Consider the following 23,926-nt stretch of genomic DNA (forward strand, 5'->3'; position numbering starts at 1 on the left):
TTCCATAAATAACAAAGAAATTTAAAGGGTGAGAACAGACACTAATAAATCTTGAAACCTATGTCTAAAAGTTCGGTAGTCAAAATGCCTTTGCTGGGACTCAGCACCGCCTCTGTGCCTGCCTCAGCATCATTACCTATAAAAATGCGAGTGGGAATGGTGCACACTATAGACTTGTGGGGATTACATGAGCAATACAAGGAAAACACTTAGACAATGCCTAGAACACAGGAATCAGGTTTCAAGGTTAGTGTCTATTACTAGCAGTGTATAAATAAGTACTTTCTTCATTACTGAATGGCCATTTGATGCTGTATGTCCCTTAGATTTTTTAAAATTAATCTATTTCCCATTTCCCATTCTTAAAGTAGTATATGCAAAATAATAGGGCAACTACACCACAATTTCATACAAAGAGTCCATATTTTGCATTTACTTACCCAAATAGCTGTCATCAAAAATTGCTTGTGCAGCCCGAGTTGCTAACTGGTTATTATATTTGATGCTGTAGACATTGGGGTCATATTTAGATATGATTTCTGCCACTTGATCTGAAATGAGCTGACCTGTGGTAGAGAAGACATGGATGTGTAAAATAGCCTTCTAAGGGGATCTTCGGGTTACAAACAATGGGTGGTTATGTGTGGACCAAAGTCCTGAGGGACATTATTCTAGTGTTTTGCTTAATTCTATTGTTGGTGGGGTGGGGTCCTACTATATAGCACAGGCTGGCCTTGAACTCTAAATTCTTCTGTCCCAGTGCCTGAGTGATGGTGGGCTTATTAATGTTCACCACTAGTCCTGACTAGACATCACAATTTCTACTCATTGGTCTCAAACAACCCTAAACCATACACACACACACACACACACACACACACACACACACACACACTGTCTAAAATATTCTGTGAATTGAGTCTTTAGCTGTATATTGCAGGCCACTTATATAGTCATGATATCAATATATTATAGAAGATGTATCTTACATAGATCAGTGGGATGGAGTATAGAAATAAAATACATGCCACTTACAATTAAAAAAGAATTTCAATGATTTTATATGTTCACTTTAAATTTACCTTTAAAACTGTTGATCTGGAATATATGCACATTTAACATATACCATAGATAGCACATCAAATTCAAATCTAAAAACACTGTATAACAGATAATTTGTACACTTAAGTTACATTTCATATTTCTTTCTTTAATGTAATTCAAGATACTTCATGGGCAAATGAGTAGCCAAGTATTCAGTTGAAAAATATGAACCTACCTTGCCAATAAAAGCTACCAGGACCACCAAGAAGTACTCTGTCAGCCTAGATCAAATCACAGAACAGAAGGAAGATACTTAACAAGCTTGGACAAGAAATGAATATGCTAAACTTTACAGATAACTTACACATATATTAAATTAACATTATTATTAAGTAACACCGTTGTTAACTCAGCTAACTCAGTTTCAAGTAGTATGCATTTACATTTCTAAAGGAATCAAGAATTTAATTATCACTATTACCAGTATTAAATGAGTCTAATATCTTCATCTTGACTGTCCTATACCCTGAGTGAGGTACTGGTGGAAGTAGTACTTGTTTACAATAAGGAAAAGGTTGCTTCTTCACTTCATATATTAGATTTATGCCACTTGAGACACATTTTCTAATGATCACTAAGAAATGTTCTGCCAAAGGGAAACAATGTTAGTGTCTCACCAACTTATAGATGTGTGGCTTCAGAGGGGAAAAAGTTCAGTGAAGAACATCACCCCTTTTTTTGTTTGTTTGTTTTGGGGATTTTTGTTGTTTGTTTTGTTTTGTTTTGTTTTTCAAGACAGGGTTTCTCTGTGTAGCTTTGGAGCCTATCCTGGCACTCGCTCTGGAGACCAGGCTGGCCTCTAACTCACAGAGATCCACCTGTCTCTGCCTCCCGAGTGCTGGGATTAAAGGCGTTCGCCAACAACGCCCGGCAAACACCAGCACTTTTTAAACCTGTAAGGAAGTGCAAGGATCTAATTCAAGGTATTTTGTGTTTGTACATGATGTCTTGGAATTTTTTCTTGCCACAGTGAAGGTATTTTTTTCCTCCTAAATGTACATACATAACTTCACATTCTACTTTTATTGCTGCTATTGTTGCTTTGGGTGTTGCTTTTTGCTTTGTAACAGGGTCTCATCGTGTAGCCAGAGTAGTTCTGAACTTGCTTGCAATCCTTCTGCCTCAGCCTTCTGACTGTTAGGATTATGGTATGTGCCTCCTCTCAGGCCCAGGAAGCTCTAATTAATCAATCTATTTCTGTAGTTTCTCCCAAGAGGGATTAATATCATCAACTCCATGCTCAAAACTTTTAGATAGCTGACAAAAAGATGGTGAAATGAACAAAAAAAAATCATCTAGAAGCATACTTAAAGTTTGTCTTTAAAAATGTCAATGAAATTTTTATTTAGACTGGAAACTATCAAGTTTGAAGAACATGTCAAGTTTAGTTAAAAATATGCTCATGAGCTTTTCCACCATTTTTAAATTGTCTCTGCTTCACTTGGCACCTACATACAAAAAACAGATGGTAAACAGATACATTTCTCAGCTTTTATGTAATTAGACTAATTTTGTAACAAAATTCCCATTGATAGCTTTTGTGAAAAACCAATTTCAGTTGAAAAAGAAACTGTAATATTTTATTAATTCCCATAGGTAGGTGAAAATTTTAAGTGTGTGTGTGTGTGTGTGTGTGTGTGTGTGTGTGTGTGTGTGTGCATGCTTGTGAATGTGTATGTGGGTGTTCTGTGTATATGTATATGTGTATGTAAGTCTCTCTCTCTCTCTCTCTCTCTCTCTCTCTCTCTCTGTGTGTGTGTGTGTGTGTGTGTGTGTGTGTGTGTGTGTGTTGGGGCATGATGTAAGTAAGGGAGGTATACATATGGAGATCAGAGGACAAATATGTAGAGTCAGTTCAAATGGATTGCAGGTATTGAACTCCAGTCATCAGGCTTGGATGACAAGTGCCTTTACTGGCTGAGACAGTCTCGCCTGCCTGCCCTAGACACTTCAATGTCAGCATAGTTACCAATCATTTACCAAAGAAATTTTCTACTTTCCTCCATTATCATTGTGCTATATCTCACCACTTCAAAATAAGCAACATTTATGAAGGAGGGGACATAAGTCAAAGAATATCAAAATAAACAGACTGCTTTATAACTATTTTCATTAAAATACAGTAAGTATAAAGAAGCTGAAGCAAGTACCATGTATTTTTAAATCCGGTTTACTCAGTAAAGAAGATCGGAATCTGTCTTAAATGAGAACTTACTTTAGTAAAATCAATGCTGAATCCTCCTTGACAAAATCCCTGTCCATCAGCATCAATATTTTCTAAAATAAAAAGATTGGAAATAGACACAAACCCCAAAACAAGCAATAACACAACACAAACAAAGCATGAAATAAATAAATCTGCTATTGTTTGAGCCATGGTTTCTTTAAACAACTCACTCAGGCACCTAGCTATTCTCATACTAGTTCAAATGTTCCTTGGGGTCATTTCTTCATGTCAGATAAAAAACCAGAGACATTGGGGTGTAGACTGTGTGGGCCAGTCGCCAAGGACCAGAAAGATCAGCTAAGATCATCATCTTCTTCTTCTTCTTTTTCAGATATGTAGTCCAGACTGGCCTCAAATTCAGGATCCTCCTGACTCTGCCTCTCAAGTACTGGGATTAAGACACCTGTCCCCACAGCTAGATTAAACTACTTGCTTCAAACATAACTCACAGGAAGATTATAGCTTGTATCACAATGCATCAAATACTGAGTATGCAAAATAAATACATTACTTAAAATCTCACAAGATATTATGATATGCAATTTATTCTAGAATGTACACTCTCTATTCAATTACATCTTCTTTTTTGAAAAGATGCCAATAGTGGCCCATTATACAGTAAACACCAGTGAGCTTTCATCCAAAAATTTAAGCCTTCTTTCTGAAATGCTGCTTGCTTCCTGTTATCTTATGGTTGCTATGTCTTTACTAAACATAGGGAAAACAACAAAAAGAACCCATACAGTCCTAATATATTTCCTATGTCTGCATTTTATAGATGATGATAAAAATAAAAAACTAAGCCGGGTGGTGGTGGTGCAGGTGGTGGTGCACGCCTTTAATCCCAGCACTCAAGAGGCAGAGACAGGAGGATCTCTGTGAGTTTGGGGTCAGCCTGGTCTACATAATGAGTTCCAAGACAGCCAGAGCTATGTAATAGAGAGACCCTGTCTCAAAACCAAACAAACAAACAATGAAAGAATTATAAATAACATGGTGAAGAATTTCAGAAAATTGCAAAGTTCTATAAAGAGTAAATATGCAACTATTCTTGCTATAGTCACAGGAGCTAATTAAGTTCATTTAAACATGGTTCTCAAGGTGTTTTCCAACCACAGCAGTTAATAATTTGTTTTCCTGAGATTATTCTTTTTTTTATATATCTCAGGAAAAGTGACTGATTCTGAACTAAGTAACTACCCAATTAATCTAAACTAACTTTAATCATGAGCAATACCACACCCAGAATAGAGGTGCTGATGAATTTTAAAAGTCTTCCTTTATGAATGCCATCCTTCAGTTACCAAAGAATTTGTGCCCTGATGTTGCAAACATATCAAAAGTTACACCTGGGTCACTCAAATACAGACATCAAAAATAGTTCATTTGAATCATAATGTCAAACTTCTGAGAGTGTGTGTGTATGCTTGTGTGTGTGAAAGAATCCCTTCAAAACTTTTGAACCCACTTTTAAAATCTGGGAACTGCCCCAAGATTACACAGTAAAATATTTTTTTGTTTTAAGAAAACGGCCACAAGAGTGTAACACTACTCTAATGTAAATTTTTCTAACCAAGAGGGACTGGGAAAATGTGGAGTGGGGTTTCCAGTGTCTGGTGAATCATACCAAGGAATTGAGCTTCAACCTCAAGTCAGCCGTGCATTTCCTTCATTCAAGCTGCATCTGGGGAACAATCTTAAGTTATCTATGAAGACATAAGACATGCCTTTTCTATTCCTACTATGAAACTATCTGCTTTGTTTGGTTTCCTGGGACATCCCGCTGAAATACACAACTTCCTTAAAATTTCCTTAGCCAGCACATACTAAGCTGGGTGTGTCTGACAGTTTAAATTTTTGTGCTGGATACAACTTAGTTCAGTGAAGGGCTCAGTGTTTATCTCCACAGACGACCAACACTTCTCCCTCCTGTCAAGCCTGGAGATAGTACGGTTACTGGTGAATGGGATAGTATGGTCAACTAGTGTGCATTAGGCACTTACTGGAAGCTATTCACATCACATTTTCTTTTCGAGTTTTCCAACAGTCTCTGGAGAGATGTGATTATTAGTCCTCATGCATATAGAGGGGAGGCTTGGGGGAAATTAAGTAATTTGATAATTATCAATCAGCTAATGACAACTTTGTCCCTGAATACTACTGGGCTGTGTTACTTCTCTCAGTAGCCAGACCATCATTATCTGGATAAGAAAAAAGTAGAAGAAAATCTAGAAACCTTAACTGAGAAAATGTTATATCCAAATATGGTCATCAAAATTAGAGATCAGGGACAAAGGACTCAGTGGGAACATAAGTGTTCACACCATGTGACTCGGGCAGTTTTTCAACAGATGAACATCTGGCTACTGCTTAAGGCCAACTAGGGTCATAGATGGTGTCATTGAAAGGCAGAAGTAACCACGAGCAATAAGGAAGTAAAGAAAGAAGCAGTGAAGCTCTTTATCCAGGCTGTATACACAGGTTAGAAACACAATCAGCCACCAAACCAAAAAAAACAAACAAACAACAAAAAAAACCCAAACAGAAATAAACACCATTACACACATACATTAAACCACCACAGCCAAGACAAACAAAGATACAAATAGGTCAGCATGCAGCCTCAAAAAGTTGGGGTCACCCTGGTCTGAACCATACAGTTTACTAAAGTATGAATAAAACACAAAATATCAAAATACTACAAAAACGCTTAGCGGAGATCAGTGTTCTACCAGTGATGAAGCGAGGGCTCATCGAGGTTAAGGGAATCACCTACAGGCTCACTGTCAGTAGAATCTGAGGCTGTGACCCAGAGTTTCAAGTTCTCCCTCCTCCTGAGTGTCCCCTCTGGATAAGTTGCCCACTCTTATTGGAGCCTGCAGGTGTCTCACATTTCCAAGGTTTGACCAAACAACATGTACTATAACCTGGTTTGCTCAAGAAAGACATCTCCTCTGCTTACATGTTTTATGATGCTTTCCTTTGAGATGTTTCAGTTAGAGCAGAGTACCATAAACTTTTTCTGATAAGAGCCAGACAGTTAAATATTTCAGGAAACAGAGGGGCCATATAGCATGTCAACTCCCAATGACTCATCTTCCTAGACAGTTATAAGCAAATGGGTGTGGCTATATTCCCATGAAACAAGGTTTTTTTTTTTTTTTTTTTTTTTTTTTTTTGCTTGCTTGTTTTGTTTTGATTTGATTTTCAAGTTGGTTTTCTCTGTGTAGCCTTGGCTGTCCTGGAACTCACTCTGTAGACCAGGCTGGCCTCCAACTCACAAAGATCTACCTGCCTTGGACTCCTGAGTGCTGGAATTAAAGGTGTGTGTCACCACCACCTAGCTCCATAAAACAGTAGTTTTTAAAGCGAGTTTACAAATCACAGTTAGATCACTAGATTTAGAATGTTAAGTATCAAAAGGGCCTGGATAGCTCAATTAGTAGAGCGTCAATCAGACTTTTAGTCTGAGGGTTCAGGGATTAAGTCCCTGTACAGGCATTTACAGCTCTTCCCTCTAAAACTAAGGTAATCAGAAACCAAGAAAATAGAATGTTAAGTATCTTAAAAAATGCTTCATCACTTCAAAATTTTTATGTCTGGAGCAAATAATCAGAAGCAGAGTGCTCTTCAGAGGCAGTTGAAATGGAGAGCGTATTCTCTAGTTAGTAATGCAAGGATGGGTTCTTTTGAAATATGACAGACCTAGACATCTGGGGCATAGTTCAGGGGTGAAAGTGCTTGATGCACATGAGACCTTGAACTCAACACCTGGCACCAAAAAGAAACAAATGAATTTACACCTGAGTGTAAACGCTTGTTTGGCTATTCAGTACCAGAGAATTAAGTTGAGGGGAAATGCTTCACCTGTCTTGAGTCTCAGTTTCTGGATTTCTCAAATGAAAACAAAATTATTGGTGTGTGTGTGTGTGTGTGTGTGTGTGTGTGTGTGTGTGTGTGTGTGTACATGAGCTATCTATAAGCATGCATGTGCATGTATGTGCATGTGTGTTCTACATCAGCTTTACTGACATACAATAATTAGCCCCCTCCTCATAGCTATGGAGTTGTATTTTCAAAATTAGAGTGTCTTTAAAATATTGACATTAAAAATACAAAAGTATTCCTTACATTTCTACACACTACCAAAGCTGACGGCACCATGACCTAAACACCAGCACAAATGTAGTGAGACAGAAGGCACCAGGCAATGAGGATGTAGCTCTGTCTTCATCCCTGGAGGGCATGCTCTCTACACAGGCATCATTCTTTTGATGTTTACTTCACACTTAAAATAGGTAGGATGACCAAGTGGTTAACTAAAAATTGTTTAATTAAAAAGTTGCAACTCCCTGGAGATTCAAATACTTAGAAACTGGAAGACTGTTTCATTTCTTTGACCTGATGGTATATGTTACCTAACATGGAAAGGATGAATCTAGCAGAAAGAGTCTTATGTGTTATGACTTTGCTAATTAGTTCTGTCTGCTCAACTGTTTGGTTGAGCATCATTTAAAAAAATAAAAATAAAAGGAACCAGGGGGAAAGACTACATGGAGTTCCCTTTATTGGCACAATTTTTTGTTCACTGTTTCAGTTACTCACTATTTAGCAATCATTTTCTGAAGTTACTACTTTGGAAATTACCTAAATAAATAATTAATAAAAAGAAATTTAGTAGCACATAGGATTTGGTACTACCTATGATCTTAGGTGTAGATGTAATAGCTTGCAGAATATGCTCTATAAACCAGGCAAGACTGCATTTGGACAATCTATTTTTATGTCTTTGGTATAAAGAGGATGTAAAGTCAGGGCCAATCCAACAAAAAGTAGGCTTGCAAAGTCTCTGGGATCTCCAGTGGAAGAAAGATGTGCAGACAAAGGTGTCACTGAAATGACAGCTGCTTGGAATCGCCTGGATTTTCTCTCATTGGGATTACAAATAACATTAGGAAAGAGCCTGAGGTTGCTGGGATAGCCAACAGACACATAGGCTTCCACTGTTACTTGAAATTCCAATGAAAGTAAAGCTGGCAATTTTAGACTTAAGACACTTAAACACTATCTCCACCTCCCTTTGCAAACTGGCTCAGAAAGACATCTTTTCTCAAATGTACTTTTAATATCATTATTCATCTACAACTGTGGTTCTCAAGCTTTGTGGTCCAACAAAACTACTTTATAGAACTTGTTAAAAATGTAGACTCCGGACCTGATCTAGAGACTCAGAATCTTTAGCTGTGATGCCCATTTCTCCTTGAGAAAAGCTTCCATGGGCATCTTTTCACCAACTGTGACTAGAGATAACAGACTTCCAAAATCAGATAATAACCAACACAAACCATAGATGACTAAACTGAGTTCTTAGAAACAATAAACATGATTAATTCACATTTGTAATTTCTTTGTATGAGCAGATTTTTTTTTCATATTGTTCTGTCAACCTCACGATGTCTACATATTTTGTCACACAAGCACACACACACACACACACACACACACACACACACATACATCCCACACAAAAACCAGGCTCCTGGGGTCTCTTGCTAAAAGGAGGTACAGCTTCTCATACATACTTGACCTGCATGGCGCATACTCAACAGTCTTTGTTCCATCCTGAAGAAAACAAGTTCCAACAGGCTCTCTCTCCTGCTTCAACTCAGTCCTCCAGTGGTACAGTGGAGCACAAGCCTAAAAACAAAGGTTTAGTCCGTGATACAAGAATCCTATTGTAATCCATATATCTATGCTAACTCAGAATACAAGAGCACTATCTAATCATTGAAAAATTCAAACCAACCCTCTGCTTTATCACAAGAGTGAATAAAGGTTTTAAAAGAAGTATTTTTTTTCCTCTGAGCAGTGGTGGTGCTCACCTCTAATCCTAGCACTTGGGAGGCAGAGGCAGGCAGATCTTTGTGAGTGCGAGGGCAGCCTGGTCTACAGAGCGAGTTCGGTACAGCCAAGACTGTTACACAGAGAATCCTGTTTTGAAAAGATACAGGAAAAAAAAGTATTTTTTCAGATTTTTCTGTGCTTCCCTTCTAAGTCTCTTGGGTAAGATCAGGAATAGATTTTTCCGAAGACTATACTTGTAGTCCCCATTTATTTCAAGCAGCATTATTTCTAGGTGCTATGTGCTGAACTTAAGGTCACAGATTGAGTCAGCTTCTGAACTACATCATATCCTCATGCTTGTAGGAGATACCCCTAAGTTATACAGCAAGTTATAAGAGTAATAAACAAAAAAATACCCTGTACTTTCCAAATAAACTTCCCAAAGGTCCAATTTCAATATCTCATGGAAATAGTAAAATATGAATTTTTAATGGCCTGCAAAATTTCCAAAAAAGCCAGTTTAACTTGCTGGAAAAAGCTCAGCATAATTCTAAATAACTTTTAAAGAGAACCCCGGCCTTGGACTATTTCATCTCCATTCTGGTGGAGCCTAAAGCAAAAACCATTACTTCTCTGTACGTCCCTGACTCTCCAGATTGGATGAGCAGCATGTTGAGCCTGCTTTTGCATCATACATCTTTCTGCTTCACATACCCCTTCTCACTCCTAGCCTTCAGCTCTGAGCACTAACGCTTGACATATCCTTTAATGTCCTACTAAAACTTCAACTTTTTAACAGATTTTCCCTAGTACCCTATCATCACACTAAAAAATGGTAAGTAAAAATGAAATAATTAAAGAGGGCTCTCTGAGAAAATGAAATTAAAAGTGAACACGGAATGAAAGGGGATGGCTGAATGAACATCGACAAAACACTCTCCAGGTAGGAGGGACATAAACACTAGGCACTGGTTGAAATGGAAGAAACTAGGTTCGGTTTATATGGAAGAAATAAACCAAAAGATGTGTCATTGACATATTTAAGATGGATTGAGGTTACTCCCTGAGCCTAGACACAAGGGGTTTGGCCCTATCCCAAAGGATATGACAGACTTTGAAGACCCCCTACGGAAGGTCTCACCCTCCCTGGGGAACAGAAAGGGTATGATAGGATAGGTAGGACATTATTTGGGGGGAGCAGGGGAGGAGGGGAGGAGGGGAGGGAGAGGGACCTGGGATTGACATGTAAAATACTCTTCTAATTAAAATTTTTTAAAAAGTATAAAAAAAATAGATAGATTGAGGTAATGCAGAAAGACAGCCTATAACCTTGTGCTGACCAGTTTTTACGTCAACTTGACAAAGGCTAGAGTCATTTTGGAAGAGGGAACCTCAACAGGCAAAAAGAAATCCTTGTCAAATTACCATGTGGAGCATTTTCTAGATTAAAGATTGCTATGGGAGGACACAGTTCACTGTGGGTGGGGCCATCCCTGGGCTGTGATCTTGGTACTATAAGAAAGCAGGCCTAGAGAGCCATGAGGAGCAAGCCAGCAAGCAGCAAACCTTCACAGCTTCTGCCTCTAGTGCTTACCCTGACTTCCTTGGATAATGGACTATAAAGTGCAATGTGAACTGAAATAAATCTCCTCAGGTTGCTTATGGTCATGGTGTTTTATCACCGCCATAGAAACCCTAATTACAACAAACTTGATTGTAGTGGTACTTATATGCATTTGATCAAATTCAGACATAGAAAGCCAGTCTAGTGTTTTAATCAAGAGGGTGAAATGCTGATCGCCTTAAGTCTTGCTGGGCAGAACAGATTGTAGTTGGAGCATGAGGGAGCTGACAGATGAGAAGAGCCATGGCCTAAAGGAGCAATGGCGGTGGTTCACTGCAGGGCAGATAACAAAGATGGAGCACTATCAATAGATGCGTTTTGGAGATAGATATATTTTGACAGAGATCACTGATAGAGTGAGAAGCCACACCTCTCAACACATCGGAGAAGTCATCCACAAATAAGTTACTTTTGCTTATTTGTTCATGCTCTTTGAAAGAGGGTAACAAGAGTCCCACTTTGACCACACTCATTCAGAATAGTCTATTGGACAGAAAACTAAGAAGGGCAGATGGATAATTTAGAAATATGCCTTTAAAGATTTAGAACCAGCTAATGGCTAGAGATATCAATTTAGAGATTATGACGTATAGTTTGTATTCACAGACATGGAACATATAAATAAGTGGTTTAGCTAGAGAAAACAATGGAGCCTTTAGTGGAGCTCAAAGACACTCCAACATTTAGGAACTGAAGAAGAATCATTAGCAAGACATCAAAAAAGTGAGCAAGATAGCTGGGAATAAAACATGAACATAGTGTCTCATAAACCAAGATATGAAAATGACTAAGCCTAGTATGGAGGCATGCTCTTGTAATCTCAGAACCTGGAAGGTAAAGGCTGGAAGATTGTGAGTTCAGATACAGCCCTGCTAAAGAGTGCAATCATATCTCAAAGGGAACTGGGGTAGCTACAAAGAGGGAAGAGAGCTGCAGAAATTACTCAGAGATGGCTCAGAGTTAGGAGCACTGGCTACTCTTCCAGAGGACCCAGGTTAAGTCCCCAGCACCCACATGACAGCTAACAACTGTCTGCAGCTCCAGTAACAGGAGACCTGACACCTTTTTCTGGCCACTATTGGCACTGAAGGCATGTAGTGAAGAAACATGCAAGCAGTCAAAACACCCACACCCACAAAATAAATTGTTTTAATTTAAAAAAAGGTGTGTGTGAGAACAGGATTGTCTTTTTTCAATGGTGTCGAAGGGCAAGAAAGATAAGAATTAATTATCTATGCATAAAAAAATCATGGCAACATATACTTCTTTCTTGTTTTTGCTTGTTTGTTTGGTTAGTTTTGTTTTGTTTTGTTTTGTTTTTCAGTTTGGTTTTTCAAGACAGAGTTTCTTTGTGAAGCTTTGGAGCCTGTCCTGGAACTTGCTCTTAGACCAGGCTAACCTCAAACTCACAGAGATCTGCCTGCCTCTGCCTACTGAGTGCTGGAACCAAGGAGGTACACCACCATTGCTTGACAACACACATTTCTTCAAAATATGATGTAGCAGTAACATTTTAATAATCTTGAAATCTGGGTGACCTTGTTTTGCCTTTTCATGCCTGGCTCAGGTTACTGGGAGGATAACATTAGGAATGGAGATGGTTCATATTGAAAGGACATTTTAAACAACTCCTTCGGCATAGGAATAGGGCTGTAGCATAACAGAAGACTAGAGGGTTGCTTGAAAGTGGTTTTTGATTGGTTGGTTGGTTTTTGTTTTCATTTGTTTATGGGGTTTTCTGTTTGGGGTTTTTTTGTTGTTGTTGTTGGTGGTGGTGGTGGTGGTGGTGGTGGTGTTTAAAAAGAAATATGAGCTGGGTGGTGGTCTCGAAAGCCTTTGATCCCAGCACTCAGGAGGCAGAGACAGGAGGGTGGATCTCTGTGAGTACAAGGTCAGCCTGGTCTACAAGAGTGAGTTCCAGGACAGTCAAGACTACACAGAAAAACCCTGTCTCAAAAAGAAAGAAGGAAAGAAAGGAAGAAAGAAAGAAAGAAAGAAAGAAAGAAAGAAAGAAAGAAAGAAAGAAAGAAAGACAAAAGCATTTGATTAGCCAAAGGCATTCTATTCCTAAATGTGATGGACAGAAATAAATTGGTAGGGACTACCAAAGGAGCAGGAAGAAATGTACAGTGTAGGCAGGAGGGTAGAAGAGGCAGGAGCCTCGTCTCAGGGGAGGAAGACCGACAGCATGCACACACTGTCAGCCTTTGACCAGAGCTGTTATTTCACTAAATCCGTGCCCTTGCCCAGACCAACTTGGACATAGAAAACTTCCTGTGTGCACATGAACTGGCTGGCCCCACTCACCTGAGGTAATTCCTAAAGACTTACCAAGATTTTATCCTGCTTTGACCTCACAGAGGCTCCAAACCACTGGTGGGACTTAAACTCCAGTGGGTCATCTTTGGCATAATCTCGATTACCTGCAAAAGAATGTTGTGAGTGGTCAGAAACAAATAGACTGTTCGTAGTACAAGAAAGTATATTCTATCCAGCCGGATTTAGTTTAGAATAGTGTATGTGTGTGTGCATGTGGAGTGCTTGTGTGCCTGAGGGGGTGGAGGTATGCCCTTAATCCCAGCAATCAGGAGGCCGGTGGATATCTGTGAGTTCAAAGCCAATCTGGTCTGAATAGTGACTTCTAGAACATCTGGAGCTACATAGTGAGACCCTAGCTCAAAATATCAAATTAAAAACAGAATAGTGTGCCTTTGATTAGTCAAACACTGACTGCATCGCAGTCATCTCTTGTCTTTTACACAGCTTAGGAATGTTAGCTAGTCATAAAAATGTGCGGGGCTGGAGAGATGGCTCAGTGGTTAAAAGTCCCTTACTGCTCTTGCAGAGTACTGGGGCTCAGTTCTAGGACCCACTTAGCAGCCCACAACCATCTGTAACCCCAGTCCCAGGACACCCTCTTCTAATGTCCATGAACCCTGCACACACATGGTGCACATACATACCTACAGGCAAAACACTCATACACATAAATTTGAAATTAAATCTTAAAAAAAAAAAGAAAAATGTACGATGACTTGTAAATGTCTCCAGTTTGTGGTTAATATGATTAATGTGGAGAAGTGATTGCAAACCAGGTTTTTCAGTTAAATTATTTACATTGCTAAATAACTATAACAAATACTGTGACCACCTGTTATGTTCCTAGGCATGCTGTCATAGCATAAAGATATGTATAAATATCAAATCACATGAAATTCTTCTAAGTGGCAAAGGGTAGTAACAGACAGAGTAAGATAAGTGTCCCATGACTTCACATGTATGTACACACACAGACCACACACAAATAAAGCTGTATGTAAAGATAGGTCTAAACATCACAAAGTAACAGCCTCTGCTAATATTGGTGGCTTCTATCCTAAAGAATGCTTTCATGAACGTAAAGTATAAATCTTCATTCATAAAAAGGTATTTCAAGTCAAATATCTATGATACACTAAAATTATTACTAAAATACCTACTTACCTTTTTCCCTCCAAACAATAATCTGTGATGGTATCATCTTCAGTATTGTACAATACCCCACTCCACAGCCATGTAATAGGTTGATGAATCCCTTGTTATCTCTTACTGTTTCCAATGTAGGGCTATTTCAGTCTTATTTATGAAACCTTCATTTACCCTCAAGTCACATCTATGAGTTCTTCCACTACATAGGAATCTCAATAAAGCATATCGCTGGAGTCTAGGACACAGGTCCATGGCTAAAGTAGGGTGATAAAACCTCTGAGAGCATGGCACACTGCAGATTATTATCCTAATGGATATACTTCTACTAAAGCCCGAAGATATGTCTATTATGATATGTAAGTCTTCCCTTACACCTGCCTTCAGTCCATAGAATTAGGTAGTCTCATTTCTACACACGACCTTTGTATTCAAGGCTCATTTGCCTGGAAAACTTCATTCCTGCCACTTGAAATTCTGATGCTACCTGAAAATCCAGCTAACATTTATTCATGACCTAAGGCATGATTTCTTATGGAAACACATGTCTAATTCAATAGAATCAGGAGAACCGATGGATACAGTTGTACAGTACCAACAAAGGAATACCTTCTAGACCAGCAGTTCTCAACCTGTGGGTCACAACCCCTTGGGTCGCATATCAGATATTTACATTATAATTCATTACAGTAGTAAGATTACAGCTATGAATTAGCAATGAAATAATTTTATGGTTGGAGGGGTCACTACAATATGAAGAACTGTATTAAAAGGGCGCAGCATTAGGAAGGTTGAGAACCACTGTTCTAGACCAAGACAAAGTTTTGTGCAAGGAAATGGAAGACTTCTAAGAGCATTAAGGGTCATTCTGTACAATTAGAGAGAAAAAGCCAGGAACACAGTTGTCAAGAGCCTTTCCGCCATGCTGAAAGTGGCCTCCCAGGGATCGTACTTAACAGTCTGTGCTAAGTCATTTTTCTTCAACTATTTTAGTCTTGGATGTTTGGAAGAAGTTTCCTCTTTGTAAAATGTTATTTAATTATTCTGCTTTCCAAAACTATATTAAATATTTTTCTCAACAAATGTACTTTGCTCTGTTTGTATCCAGTCCTACGGATTGCTACTGTGTTCTGTCAAGTAGTAAGAGCTAAGCACAGACACTATGGTCTACTCTCTCTTTAGAAAACAAAGTACAGACAGCAGGAGAAATGGCTCAGGCACCCAAGTTCAGCTCCCAGCACTCATGCAGAGTGGCTCACAGCCTCAGAGAATTCAACGACCTCTGAGGTCACCTGCATATACACAGCACATACTCACTCACAGACAACCCAAAATACTTATAATTAAAAAATAAATCTTTGAAAACAGTATAGAAATCAGATAAAATGGAATAGAAAATACCTCCTCCTATACCTTACTAATTCTCCCAGCCACCTACCATCCCTGGGACACAGATCCTTCCAGCAGACAACCTCAATGGGTTCCTGGAAGGACCTTCTTCTTGCTCCAAGGCCTTGGAACCTGGAGATTCCAGGCAGCTCTAGCCCTGACCCTGAACCACCTACCTAGAAGAACAGTGGCCAGAACTTCCTGAGCCTGAAGGCTGAGCAAAGCATGGACGTGGTCCTGATAGACTCCACGGAGCTGCTGTCCACTGCCTCACCCCCACCAGGCAGAGAGACAATTCAGTAATAAGTTGCTGTGAAGCGACAGGACATCGGGGACATCTGCCTGCTGTGGAAATTACCAGCTGTATATGCAGCACTCGTTATCTGAGGGAGGAATATGTGTCTCATGTAAAGACAAGCTCCTGGAGACCCTCTTCCTTTTCGATAGGACGGGAGCAAGGGCTACTGCTCCACTTGCTGCTCGGGGACATCCTGTTCTGCTGCTGGGGGACATCCTGTTCATCTGCTACAGACCTGACTGTAGCAGATGCTACTGTTTTGAGTGTGTCAATATCCTGGTGGGCCCTTAGGACCTCAGAGTGAATCCAAGCTGTGGCCTGCAGGGTTTGCTTTTCGTGTCTACCTTTCTCTAGAAGCAGGTTGCTGCAAAGGCCGAAGAAGTGACGCCACCCGCTAAAGGTCTTCTATGACCTGGATGGGGCAAGCCCTCTGGAGATACAAGACAGTGCCAGTGCAGTAGAGAAGCGGTGCGGAGTGCTGATCCTTTGTGGGGACACTGAGAAAAAGGTAGGGTTTGGGCTTTCGGGAAAGTGGATCTGGTTTTGTGTGAGGAAGACTGAAGAACTTGGAAGCTGTCACAAACATCGTGAGGAGAGATGTGTAGGGATAGGGCTCCTTTGATCTCCTGTATGACTCTAGGCAACCTCAACTCTATTTCCGTAACCACTGCCTTCGCTGGTACGGGTCCTACAGTACACTCGACCACATCCAGGCAGTCTGTAGCCCTTCTTCTGGATATTTGTGGGCAATCTGCTGCTGACTGAGGATGACCAAGCCACGGCAGCCTGTTTCCTTGAGATGGAAGCTGTGAGCTCCAGGGTGTGAGCGGCCAAATCCTCCAGAATGCTATGCAGGTGTGGAGCTACCTCCCAGGGGTGAAGAGCAAGCATGAGGCCCTGACACGAGAAGAGGAGGAGGTATGGTCCCTGCAATCCCAAGTCAGTATCAGAGCCAAGCTGGAGCCCAGCTACTGGATCCCCTGGTGAAGAATTGTCTTTTCCCTGTACTAGAGTACTCTATTTTTCCCAGAACTCACTTCCTCTTTACAAATGAACCATACAATGAAAAGGAAGGCTCCCTAGAACCCCAAGGGGCAGCCTTCCTCCTATGGCCTTTTCCCTCTACAGTTTTCTTCCATTTGCTTGCTTGCTTGCTTTTGGGTTTTTTCAGTTTGGTACCTACAACGCAGATGCCTCTGTGCGGCTCACTGTGAGGGTGGGAGGCACCCACTGTCATGTACAAGATCCTGATGGAATGGCCACAGTGCATCACCAAAAGTGTGTTCCTGTTGTGACGTTCTAAATATAAGACTGCAGCCGGGCGGTGGTAACATAGGCCTTTAATCCCAGATGCAGAGGCAGGTGGATCTCTGTGAGTTCGAGGCCAAGCCTAATCTACAGAGCAAGTTCTAGTCCAGCCAGGGCTATACAAAGAAACCCTATTTTGAAAAACTAAATATTGATTGCTTAAAAAAAAAAAAGAAAGAAAGAAAAAAGAAAAAGAAAATACTTCCTACCATATTGACTTTCAGGGACCTGTCTCTATAGATACTGGCATTGATAAAAACTAGAAAAGGTCACAGAAATTACATGCAAATTTTATATATTTGGTTTTATACTTGCCAACAAATACAAAATCCATAGCTCTTTTCCACATGAAAAACTATTTACCACTTAGAACAAATCATCATCAGTCAGGGGTTTGTTTGTTTAAAAGCATCAAACATATGGTGTTTTTTGATGAAAGAAGAAATTTTAAAAACTAATTTAAGACAGGCATGGTGATGTGAGCCTAAAATTGCAGCACTTGGGACACTGAGGCAGGTAAATCATGAATTTGAAGCCCACCTATTCAGCCTATATAGCAAATCACCCCTGTGGTGATTTGAAAGAAAATGGCCCCCAAAAGGAGTAACGCTAATGGGAGACGTGGTCTTGTTGGAGGAAGTGTATCACTGTGGAGGCAGGCTTTGAGGTCTCATATATGCTCAAGATACCACCCAGTGTGCCAGACCACTTCCTGTTGCCTTCTGATCAAGATGCAGCCAACAACATGTCTACCTGCACGATACCATGCTCCCTGCCATGATTATGGACTAAACCTCTGAAACTGTAAGTAGCCACCTCAATTAAATGTTTTCCTTTATAAGAGTTGCCATGGTCAGGGGCTGGAGGAATGGCTCATTAGTTAAGAGCACTGGCTGCTCTACCAGTGGTAATGAGTTCAATTCCCAGCAACCACATGGTGACTCACAACCACCTGTAATGTGACCTGGTGCCCTCTTCTGGCCTGGGCAGAACACTGTATAATAAATAAATAAATATTTTTTTTTTAAAAAAAAAGAATAAAAATAATAGAAGGCCTACTTTCCTTAGTGTAGTGGCTCTCAACCTTCCTAGTTCTTTGACCTTTTAATACAGTTCCAAATCATTTTTGTTGCTGCATAACAACTGTAATTTTGCTGCTACTGTTATAAACCGTAATGGAAATACTTCTGGAGATAGAGGTTTGTCAAGAGGGTGGAGTACAAGTTGAGAACCACTGCCTTACGGGAAGTGGTGCTTCATGGAGGGGCACTCATTTCAAAAACAACCTGGGAGAATTGTTTGGAATCTCTGAAACTGAGAATTGTTTGGAATCAACAGCCATGCCTTCAAGCACCATGTGATTACATTTTTCAATTGTGCAGCTGGAGAGATGATGCAGAGGTTTAAAGCACTGGCTGCTCTTCCAGAGGATCCCAGTGATTCCTAGCACCCGTGGGTCACAACCACCAGTATCTCCAGTTCCTGGGATCCAGCGTCCTCTCCTGACCTCCACAGACACTGCACATATAATATGCGAACAAAACACACACATATAAAATAAAAATAAATACATCTCTAAAAACTTTTCAGTTGTAGCACTAAGCAAAGCTGATATAATGCACCGGTCTATATCAACACCCAAAGTGAAGTCAATAATCATAAAAATACACACACACAACATCTCACTGCCTCCAGTTTCAACAGTCACAACTTCAAATTGCCATCCATTCAAGAAGCTTGCTCCAGAGGAAGTTTGTCTTCACTAATCAGAGTTTTCTTTGCAGAGCCCAAGTCCTAAAATACTGGATTCCACATCAGACAGTGGCTTCAGTGAAAGGAAGTGTGAATAGAGTGGGCGGGAGGAAGCAAGGAAAGGCTGCTCTCCAAACAAACCCACAAGCAGCTCATTCAGGACCTGGCCGGGGCTGGCAGCCACTCTGGAACACATGAGGGAAGTAAATATTTTGAGTCACAGCCCTGAAGTCACCGTTTTCGTTATGCTGGAACGCCCAGACTGCTGGACTGAGTAGCTGACACTTGAAAAGGAAACAGAACATAGACCAGGGATTCTGGAACTGGGAGAAATGCTTCTTGTTTGTTTGGTTTTGTTTTTTACCTCAAACACCATGTCACCTCAAGACTGCAAAGATTTCTGTCCATAATTACAAAATGCACTGGCTTTTATTTCCCAAATAAACTACAGAGGAGGACCGGGGATAGTGGCACAGCCTTTAACCGCAGAACTTGGGAGGCAGAGGCAGGCCGATCTCTGGGAGTTTGAGGCCAGCCTGGTTTATAGAGCGAGCTCCAGAGCAGGCAGAGCTGTTACAGAGAAACCCTGTCTCAAAAAGAAGAAGAAGAAGAAGAAGAAGAAGAAGAAGAAGAAGAAGAAGAAGAGGAAGAGGAAGAGGAAGAGGAAGAGGAAGAGGAAGAGGAAGAGGAAGGAAAATATAAAAGAATAAAATAAATATAATCATGAGACAAATCACTAGAAACTTGAAAATTAAACACCCATTTTTTTCAAGCTTCCAAAATTTGTTATTTGCACCTCACCAAACCCCCAGGATGAAATGCTTAAGCATAATTGTCACAGTCTCCTCGCAAGCACGTAACACTTATTTCCTTCGTCTCCTCTTTCCAAGTATTTCACAAGCTACTGCCAGACATTTGGCATTCAGCTTGCTGGAGAAGTGGAGCATAATTAACATAATGCTAAATTTTATGATGAAGATACCCTGTTACTCTGAAGCTGAGTGTTTTGTCTCTTCTTATTATGCCGAAAGAACATCTTTTATGCCTAAAGAACAAGATTATACCACTCTTTTTAAAAGAGAAATGCTGAATATTAAAAAGAAATAAGAGGGTAAACTTTTATTTAGAAGTTAAACGTGGTTTTAAGTCATTTGGTTCCTATTCTTCCCTGTGGCTTTTATGAATAATAAGATGGTTTAGATCTTTAGAGAATTTGTTGGGTTTTGTTTGCTAAAATAAGTTATTAAAACAATGTCATCCCACATTGATCCTTGAATAAGACAAACACTTTGAAAACCTCCTTAAGCAGGTTTTTTTACCCCAACTACCACTTCAGCTCAGATATTACTAAAAATAAATTTGGTTGAAAGAAAAATCTCCCGGTTGAATTTATTATTTATGTGAAACTTCAGAGATCAGAGGAAGAAATCTCTTTGATCATACATTAAACCCTCTGTCTAAATGCTAGGAATGCAAAAGTAAATGAAACACAAGGTCTTTGCTTTCCATGGTGGTGAAACACAGATGCAGGAGCCACATGGCTATGACATCTGTCACTCGGTTGATCACCAGGGTTGATTCAGCTGATCTGGCTGGCTAGGTGCATGTCCCCTCCCTCCCTCCCTCAGACTATGTGTGACCCTCCCAAAGCTGCAAGCTGTTAATAATTTCCACAGAACTATCTAGAAACATCGTTTGCCTAAGACAGCTAACCTCTAACGGTAAACAAGAGTCAGCAAAGTACGTCCAGAAGAAACCAGCTGAAGCTCATTTTCCGGGTACCAGCATTGTTTATTTACAGTTATTCAGCCTCTCCCCCTTTATCCCATGAGCAATCTCCGAGGTTCTGCAGGAACACAGCACAAAGAACACAGGCTTGGGGGACAGCACTGCTCTCTCAATGTGGGATTGTTTCCTTCTAGTGTTGGGGAGGAAGTGATCTGAAAGCTCCAGTTTCAAACAAAATCCGTTTACTGGAGATTTAAAAAGAAAAAAATAAAATCACCCCTAGTCTTGAAAGAACGGATATGAGTCGGATCAAACTGTGAATAAAAGAAGAAGGATTTAAAGGGGTCATGTGAAACTGGTTTGTCAAATGTTGCAGACATTAAAGTATTACTAGCTGTATGTTAGTCGGTAATAAAAGAACTGGACAAAATTATCTGTTCCTAAAGTGCTTATAGGACCTCCATATATCATAAATTTCTGAATGACGTGTTGATTGATTCTAAAGGAAAAACACATTCAGTAAAGGAGAAATCTTTGGTCTAAATTCATGTTGTGGGCAAACAGGAAAAGAAGGCTGTTTCATTTGTATTAACTTAGTAATTTATAAGGCTATTCAAGCTAGACCTATCTTTGAGAGACAAAAACTCACCAACTGGAGGAATACGTTTTACAATCTACCTGTTTTCATTTAAGTGAGCTGGAAAGTGTGCACCATGGAGGGGGCCAGTTTTACATTTGTTATTTAAAGCAAAGCCTAGGAATGCGTGGGGAAATAACTCCACAGCATTCTTCTGGGTGACAGTCTGCGTGGCCAGGCTTGTCTACTGCCTGCTGCTGAAACCTTTAGGAAACAAGCTTGAGTGTTGCAACAGCAAGACGTTCTGAATGAAAAGAAGAGGTTCCTACATCTGATCTTCTCTGGGACGATGTTAGGGCTATCTTCTGCTTTCAGAAGACATGACATGCAAGCTTTCAGTCAAGCCTTCCTTCCCCAGTGGAGACCAGTGGTCTATGTTTGGGGGAGGAGAGTAGGCATGTATATGCCCTCCAATGTGTGGATGCACACACTCGTGCTCATGTATGCAGAGGCCAGAAAATTGGGTATCCTCCTTCATCACTGCCTTATTTCCTTGAGACAGAGTCTCTCACTGGACCTGGAGCTAGTCTGGCAGCCAACATACCCCAGTGACCCTCCTGTCTTTGTCCATCACAGAGCTGGAGTAAGAGGCACATGAGGCCACTTCCAGATGAAAAAGATTCTTCTCTCTCTCTCTCTCTCTCTCTCTCTCTCTCTCTCTCTCTCTCTTAAAATAAAATTGGGCAGTGTTCAATTTGTTAGTAACAAATTGAAAAGGAAAAGGAAAACACGTGGCAATAAGAGGGTTTTCCCAAAAGTCACAATAACAGAAATTAAAATGTAAATCAAGACATAATTCACTTAGGAGCCACAATTATCTTTCTTTCTTTTCTCATAATTTCTTTTTCATGATTATTCTCTATGCGGTTTTAGGAAGGGGCTATAATAAATAATCCATCCCTCCCCTGTATATTGCTTTGTAGTTAATAAAGTGACGTCATAGTTATGAACTCCTTTGATCTGCAAGACAGCCCTGCTTTCTCTGACTAACTGGGAAACTGATACCAGCAAATGAAAAACACTTTCCCAAGGTCATCAGTATCAGAGCCTGAATCTCCATCCTCTAAATCACATCTGCATTCCAAGTAACCACAGCTGCCAACAGAAAAAGAACAAGGGAAGGAGCGAGGCCTATTTATATAAACATAGTTCTTGCTGGAAGTGCTTTCAGTATAACCAATATCAACTTTTAAAATAGGTAAAAGAGACTCTAGCTAATAGAATAATGCCACTCCATAAGAGATGTATGTCCTGTTTCCCAGAATCTTCCCAATGAAGATCACATGCCATAAAAGACTTGGCAGGTATGATTAACTGCAGAACCTTGAAATGTCTAGGTGTATCCAAGAGGTGGGGCAGTCATCAGGACAGTGAGGCAGCATTTACTCTTGTGGACACTATTGGCCTTAGCAACAAAGGGGCAACAAGCTCCTAGTTTCCCTTGTTGGCTCCAAAAGAAAATGTTGATGGCTTGACTTCAGCCCAGTGAAATTCATTTTAGATAACTAACTTCTAGGACTGAAGATAATAATAAATATGTGTTGTTTAAAGACATCTAGAGGCTGAAAGGAAAGCTCAGTGGTTGTGTTTTCCCACACAAGGTCCTGAGTTCAATTCCCAGAAATAAAAAAGAAACTAGAGTTGAGATCACTTATGACATCAGCAATAGGAAACTAATACTTGCTTGTACAGGAAACAGAAGTAACATTAGCCTGCTATATGAATGGTCTCCATACTTATCTATATCCACATATATCCATGTAGTGTTTTGACTGCATGAATACTTATGTACCACATGTGTGCCTCATAACCAGAGATCAGAAGAAGGCATCAGATCCCTTGGAACTTCAGTTACAGATGGTTGTGAACCACCATGTGGGTGCTAAGAACCAAACCACAGTCCTCTACGAGAGTACAAGTGCTCTTAACTGCTGAACTATCGCTAGAGCCGCTCCCTGAACTTTTAAAAATTATATAGGAATATGTCAGGCGGTGTTGGCACATGCCTCTAATGCCAGCACTCGGGAGGCAGAGACAGTCGAATCTCCGTCAATTGGGCCAGCCTGGTCTACAGAGCTAGTTCCAGGACAGCCATGACTACACAGAGAATCCCTGTCTCAGAAAAAAAAAAAATTGATTGTGTGTGTGTGTGTGTGTGTGTGTGTGTATGTGTGTAGGAATATACCAACATAAATGTATATAGAAACCTGAACATTTCATTCCAATTATATAAATATAAAAGTTGAATTATCTCTCATCTTCCTGAGGTTAACTTTTTTTTTTTACTGCACTACCTAAATTGACATTGGAATGTATTCCAAAAATAAAATTATACTATTATCAGTAACACAACATACTCTTTCCAATATATTCTAGATAAAAATTTGTGGGGTTTTTTTGTTTTAGTTTGGTTTGGTTTTTGGTTTTTTGATACAGTGTTTCTCCGTGGCTTTGGAGACTGTCCTGGAACCAGCTCTTGTAGACCAGGCTGGTCTTGAACTCACAGAGATTCACCTGTCTCTGCACCCAAGTGCTGGGATTAAAAGCATG

At 40.1% G+C, this 23,926-nt stretch overlaps 1 protein-coding gene across 2 annotated transcripts in view; it reads right to left on the minus strand.

The window, feature by feature from the left end:
- The window catches only part of Itgav (integrin subunit alpha V), a 78,957-nt gene that overhangs the window by 42,063 nt on the left and 12,968 nt on the right, over window positions 1-23,926 (minus strand). For both annotated transcript variants that reach the window (XM_027420065.2, XM_027420064.2), the window contains exons 3-7: window positions 13,131-13,222; window positions 8,914-9,028; window positions 3,320-3,381; window positions 1,280-1,325; window positions 441-566 (exon numbers count right to left, since the gene is read on the minus strand). In XM_027420065.2, coding sequence (XP_027275866.1) covers window positions 441-566; window positions 1,280-1,325; window positions 3,320-3,381; window positions 8,914-9,028; window positions 13,131-13,222 — 441 coding nt within the window. The remainder of the gene's footprint in view (window positions 1-440; window positions 567-1,279; window positions 1,326-3,319; window positions 3,382-8,913; window positions 9,029-13,130; window positions 13,223-23,926) is intronic.

This window comes from Cricetulus griseus, chromosome 6 (assembly GCF_003668045.3).
Source record: "Cricetulus griseus strain 17A/GY chromosome 6, alternate assembly CriGri-PICRH-1.0, whole genome shotgun sequence".
Classification (NCBI taxonomy): domain Eukaryota; kingdom Metazoa; phylum Chordata; class Mammalia; order Rodentia; family Cricetidae; genus Cricetulus; species Cricetulus griseus.